This window comes from Cynoglossus semilaevis, chromosome 15 (assembly GCF_000523025.1).
Source record: "Cynoglossus semilaevis isolate Cse_v1.0 chromosome 15, Cse_v1.0, whole genome shotgun sequence".
NCBI classification, from domain to species: Eukaryota; Metazoa; Chordata; class Actinopteri; order Pleuronectiformes; family Cynoglossidae; genus Cynoglossus; species Cynoglossus semilaevis.
In genome coordinates this window covers 56,531-63,556 of record NC_024321.1, presented here as the reverse complement: position 1 = coordinate 63,556, position 7,026 = coordinate 56,531, and the positions used below count along the sequence as shown (strand labels likewise).

Below are 7,026 nucleotides of genomic sequence, written 5' to 3'. Positions count from 1 at the left end.
AAAAAAAATAAAATAAAATACAGCGGTACCTTGAGATATGAGCGTCTCGACATACGAGTATTCCGAGATACGAGCCAGCCTTCAAGCAAATTTTTGCTTTGAGATATGAGTAAAGACTTGAGATACTGTACGAACACCTCGTGTTACAAGCTCAGTCCTGGAACGGATTACGATCGTATCTCGAGGTATTACTGTATCTGTAGTAGAAGTGGACACAGGTAAATCAGGTGTGTCAAACATACGGCCCTGGGGGCCAAAACCAGCCCACTAGGCGGTTCAATCTGGCCCGCTTGATGAATTTTGAAAATAAAAAAATACTTAATGTTCAAGATATTCATTGAAAAATGATATTTCAGTAAAAATGATTATATAAGAATCCATATCTAATTACTAGTTATTTATAGTTGATGTACTTGAGTTATGATTGTACCTGTCCGGCCCACATGACATCTAATCATGGTGTATGTGGCCCCTGAACCAAAATTAGTGACTTGAGTTATGATTGTACTTGTCCGGCCCACATGACCCCTGAACCAAAATTAGTTTTACCCTCTTTCATGCAGTGCATATGCATTCCCTGCTATTGTCCCTGGTACCGAGTACTTGTTTCGAAATGGGAAATACTCTGTTCCCTGGTTACTGCAATTTACTGTACATTTTGCACATAGTTCAGAGACCTGTGTCCAGTTTCTGACACCGTTTTCCTGTGCAATAGCAAAGGCATATTAATTCTGCCTGACGGCTATATTTTCTTAGTGTCTACCTGCGACCTCTCCTTGTCCTCACCATCACCTGGACATGAGAACCTCAGGATGTTCACAGCAGAGAACAGAGCAGTAATTCTTCCAACACATCTTAATTGTTCCTCCCACCCTGCACTAAACCGTGAACTTCATCATGTGCTAAAGGGTAACGGAGCGTTACTCCAAAAGATAATAGGCGCTCATTGTCTGAGGCTCTGGACATTAAAGATGACGTGTTTTTTGACGGAAGAACATTAATGACTAATCTCTCCATAATGACTGTTCTCTGTTCAGCAAAAACAGTTCCAGCGTTTAATTTCTGGAGTTCAAAATCTTAGATGGAGTTCAGCATTGTCACAAATACGTAGAATATATCTGTATCTGTACATAGTTTATAAGTTAGCTGAAATTGTTAGCTACTATTCACTATGACTAAATTTCTGGTTCAAAGTTAATCAGACAAATATGCAGTTAGTCAAACTGACCATTGACTTAAGCAATCGTGAAATAGCCACGGTTAAAAAAAATAGCAGTTAGCTATAGCTCTTCCATTAGCTAAAAATAAGCAAAATGTCAAGGTAATTGTGTCAATAATAAGTAAAAGTTGGACGTAATAGTCAGAAGCAATATTTAAGGTTAGACGAAAGAATGTGATTTAACTGGGAATAAACTAACTTATGTTAGCATTTAGCATAAAAAAAGGATAAATAGCCTTCATTGTCATTGTCATGGCAGATTTAGCAGATTTCAAGGGTATTTTTTTTTTTACTTTTTTTTGCTTTAAACTTCTGTTTTTCGTTGTCTAGTTTATCTACCAGTTTTTGTTTTTCCGAGGAGTTGCTATACGTAAATGGTTTCGCTTGAAAATTAAGCGGAAACCATTGAATGCATTACATGCTACTTGCTGGGCTGTAAAAGAAAAAGTAAACAAAGTAAATGTAAATATAAATCAAAAATAATGTTCCAGACAATTTTTCATAGAGCTACAAAATATTACTTTAAAAAAGGCGATACATATTTGAATACAGAAACTGAAATTGGGATTATAAAATAATATATATATATAATAAATATAATAATTATTTTAAGAATCCAATGTAATAATTACTACGAAAATAATTTCATGTTTGCAATATCAGGATAAAAGGGTGGAAAACAAACAATGATCACGAAGATTGAAAAGGATTTGAAAAGTGGGTTTAGTGGAGGGAGAGTTGCCAAAATAGAGGTGAAAGCTGCAAACACAGACAATTTGTCAAAGTGGAGGAAAGTGAGGTTGGAAGGTCAGGGTGAACAGAGGCTTCGGTAGTTTTTATCCTGACACTGCAGTGCTGATTCAGACCCCTGCACACAGAGCTGTTAACAGTTCAGACTCTGAGAGGAGAAAAGCTCCAGAGCAGGGAGGGGGGGATAAAACCACCACTGCTGTTTATTTCATCTGTTGATAAAGGAGAATTTTTAACAGGCCCCAAAAAGAATTTGCGAAAGGAGTCAAAGTCAAACAACAGGGTGAACCAGACGCTGTCTGTTTTTAATGAAAGGGACTCTGAAAATAGAACTGGTGGACGCATTTCAGACAATAAGGCAGTGTTTCAAAATGTTCAGATGTTTTCAAAGAACAATCAAGCATGTCCGGATCCCTCTCGTCATTATCCGAGTCAGTCTCGTTGCTGTTAATTAGATTTCGTGAAACATTCGAGACTAATACCTTAGCCCTGGCATCCATGATCCATTGGCAGATAGTGGCGTAATTCGCCCGGCCATGCAGCTCGCAATTTAACTTTGAACGACATGTTAACACCAGTATTTAACAGTTGGAATTCTTTTGGTCAATCCAAAGATTTCCAAATTCGAAGGAAGCCCTGAATTAGTTTGCTTCACTTGGGGTTTGACGATATCGGTGAGATGGGCGCGCATGGAGTCACAGGTCAACAGGGACAGTTTGTGGAAAAGGGTAGTGACCTAAGTTCACAGGTCAACAGGCACGGTTTGTGGAAAAAGGTAGTGACCTAAGTTGGACACAGGAGGGCGCTGTTGTTGTTGTTGGTCCCTCCAGAGTCAGGCGGTTGTCACTATTTTTGTTGTGGATGGTCACCGTATTGTCGTTTTGACGCTGTTCGGTGCGGAAGTGCGGATGTTGTTTTGCAGAGAGAGTTAAACGTCATTGTTGGCTATCAGTGTGTTTCAGTTGTGCGCCATCATGCGTGATGCGGTGTGTGGTTTGGCTTTATAAAATCGGTTCAAGGTCAGTAAGCACAACCAGAAGTAATACATCAGGCGCACTGTCAATTTTTGAGAGAATTAAAAGGTTTTATAAAGTTTTATAATCCGGAAAATACGGTAATTAGAGGAGACGTTCTGTTTTTAATGTATTGGTAAGGCAGTAACAATGTACTGCAGCCGTGAACCAGCAAATATATACACCTGTTAAAAATGTTTTATGAAAGTTTGTAAGATGTTTGTAAAGGTAAACGAAAAAAGTTTGTGTAGTGTTAGGCAAAGTTCCCTGCAGGAACAAGTACCAAAAAAGGTACAGGGACTATGGGTTGTCACTGTAGTAACCAGCAGTTTACACTTATAAGTAATAAAACATAATTTAAATGAAAATAATTTGGTTAGATGTACTTCACTGACACACCTGGACCAGAGGAGGCAGTAATGGACCAACAGCTCTGTGTGTCTGCGAGCTAAAATTAGTGATTTTTTTCTCAATCTCAGGGAGATTGTAAAAAGTTCTAACATTTATTGACGTAAATCAGTGACATTTGCTGGACTGTGAAACAGGAAAAAGCCAATTTTAAAGCCACCGATTTAAACACATACCTATGTCGCCTACTTTACGACTGTCTTTAGATGAAGCGTGGGCAAACTTTTTGACTCGTGGGCCACAATGGGTCCTAAAATTTGACAGGGGACTGGGTTAGGAGCAGATAGATGGAGTGTTATATATAATGAAAATAGAAATTTGGAAAAGTTTGGTGGGCCGGATTAAAAAGCCAAACAGGCCGCATCCGGCCCTCTGGCCTTAGTTTGCCCATGCCTGCTCTAAATGCTACTTACCACCTGCACAGCACTGACAATGCAGATGGCAATTAAGGCCAATTGGAAATTCAATAGGGTTAAACAGAGGACCATATTTGAAAAATAAACAAATGTATCAGATGATCTGTGATAAACAGCTAATTCATAATATATATATAATATATATATATATATTTTTTGAAATTCTTTAATTTTTTTCTTTTTCAAATCAGATGATCAGATGATCTGTGATAAACAGCTAATTCATACATTTTTTTCTTTTTCAAATATATATATATATATATATATATATATATATATATATATATATATATATATATATATATATATATATATATATATATATATATATATATATATATATATATATATATATATATATATATATATATATATATATATATATATATATATATATATATATATATATATATATATATATATATATATATATATATATATATATATATATATATATATATATATATATATATATATATATATATATATATATATATATATATATATATATATATATATATATATATATATATATATATATATATATATATATATATATATATATATATATATATATATATATATATATATATATATATATATATATATATATATATATATATATATATATATATATATATATATATATATATATATATATATATATATATATATATATATATATATATATATATATATATATATATATATATATATATATATATATATATATATATATATATATATATATATATATATATATATATATATATATATATATATATATATATATATATATATATATATATATATATATATATATATATATATATATATATATATATATATATATATATATATATATATATATATATATATATATATATATATATATATATATATATATATATATATATATATATATATATATATATATATATATATATATATATATATATATATATATATATATATATATATATATATATATATATATATATATATATATATATATATATATATATATATATATATATATATATATATATATATATATATATAACCCAATAATAATGTCATCATTGGATTCAATAATAACGTGCCAATTCCTGGTCTTCTAGAGTAAAACCAACCGGGTGTTGGCTTAGACTACGGCAAGAAGAGCATGGAACCCATCAGCAAAACGGCGTGCGTGTTGGTGTGTTATAATTCCCACTCACTATTCTCTTCTGCCGCTGCTTCTTCTTCAGCCTGATGAATTCCTTATGTTGCCTGGACACGAAGTTCACAGCAGCGTACTCCAGCAGAGCAGCAAAGACAAAGAGAAGACACACGGCCATCCAGATGTCAATGGCCTTCACATAGGACACCTAGAGAAAGACCAGATTAGAGTCAATCTATAACAAATCAATGAGGTTGATGGATGATGGACGAGGGCAATTTACTTCTGCCCCCTCCCTCGGCCTCCCTGCACGAGAAAAGACACACATGTCTCAATCGTGTCTGTATTACAATGAGTCAGATGGGTCAGATGGGAAGACGGGTCGATCCTTACACCTGAGAAAAACCCTAACCTTAAGTGATCTCCTGGAAGCTGACTTTTTTGATCCGAAACTATTTTAACAATTTTTCAGTGAATACATCTTTAATCCTACAATTTGAGTTTGGATCAGAAGATTGGGGGTTCTAGTCCCCTCGTGGTTGAACATTATGTGGCTTGACGGTTTAGGGAGGTTTCAGGTTCGAGGCCACTGAGGTGCTTTGAGCGTGGCTACTGTCCCCACTCACTACTGCCCCCTGCTCACCTGGTGATAGGTTAAAAGCAGAGGTCACATTTCGTTGGGTGTGCTGTGTCTTAATGACAAATAACTGACTTAAACTAACTGATTTAATGAGCCCCAGTCATGAGAATTTCCACAGACACGTTCATACATGTCTTTAACGTCTGACTCTAATTTGAAAACAGCTGCAAAAATTACTACTGAATCTCAGGGCTTCATTAAAAATCAGTATACTTTTGCTGAGACTGTAACTTCTGAGATTATAGATTTTTGTCAAAATTATCCTAAGGCATCAGGTCAACCAGCAGCAGTGAGACTTAACTACAGCAAGAAGTTGCTGTTTCTATGGTTTCCTGCTCCGTGCAGAAAATGTTAATGCGGAAACATATCTATGTTTCATTAGAAAAGAAAAAAAAAAAAAAAAAAGGACAGCCACCTGCCAATTTCTTACACTTTGTGCTCCTCGGTGTTTTCGTGTCATTTCTTATACTTTGTGCTCCTCGGTGTTTTCGTGTCTCCTCACTTTAGGTCTTTGCTCTGGGTCTGGAGGTTTAAACTTGTTCCAATGCAAATTCATGATAATATAATTCTCCTGAATGGTTCATCCATTTCTAAATCTCTCTAAAGCCTTTTTTTTCAACCTCTGCCTAACTTTTTCGAAGGCTGTAACTTCTGCAGTTCAGCATTTGTATCTACAAATATTTTTTAAAAATGTATGTACTTGTAATTAGCAGTATAGAGAGTGATATACAGATCTAAATATTTACTTAGATCAAACAGAGTTTAACTCTTTAGATCAGCGGTGTCAAACTCATTTTCACCGGGGGGCCACATCAGCAAGGGTCAGTTTTAAATGAAAGACTGTACAGATCAGGTGTCCCCAAACCCCAGTCCGCGGACCAGTACCAGTCCATAGGTCATTTGGCGCCGGGCCGCAGTCGGACACAGTGAAAAAATATCCATATCCGTCATATCCATTTACCAGTACTTTCTTTATTTAAAGATAATCTGGCAATATTTTAAAAATAGTAGGTCATTCAGACTCTGATACAAACAGAATAAAGTCTAAAAGATGTTTTTATTTTGAAAATTGAATGATCCTTCAATGCTCAGCACCTTGGTACCAGTCTGTAGTAACTGGTGGTACTGGCTGACCAGTCCTTGGAAGCAAAAAAAGATTGGGGACCACTGGTATTGTTCATTGCTGTCCAATAAAAAAATCTTAGGTTAGAAAGATCTGCTACATGGACTTTACTAAATGTTTTTTAAGCTCCCCTAGGTCAAACAAAATGGCTTGGTGGGCCGCATTTGGCCCCCGGGCCTTGACTTTGACACATGTGCTTTAGATCTAACTCATGAACCTGGAAAGGATTAAGTGGAGAGACAGATGTATCCATATATTTGTCCAGTCTGAGCTGATGTGGATCATATGTCATAAT

The 7,026-nt window shown here is 34.6% G+C and overlaps 1 protein-coding gene across 2 annotated transcripts in view; it reads right to left on the bottom strand.

The window, feature by feature from the left end:
- Positions 1–7,026, bottom strand: part of glra4a (glycine receptor, alpha 4a) — a 16,905-nt gene that overhangs the window by 856 nt on the left and 9,023 nt on the right. For both annotated transcript variants that reach the window (XM_008326404.3, XM_025063322.1), the window contains one exon: positions 5,027–5,176. In XM_008326404.3, coding sequence (XP_008324626.2) covers positions 5,027–5,176 — 150 coding nt within the window. The remainder of the gene's footprint in view (positions 1–5,026; positions 5,177–7,026) is intronic.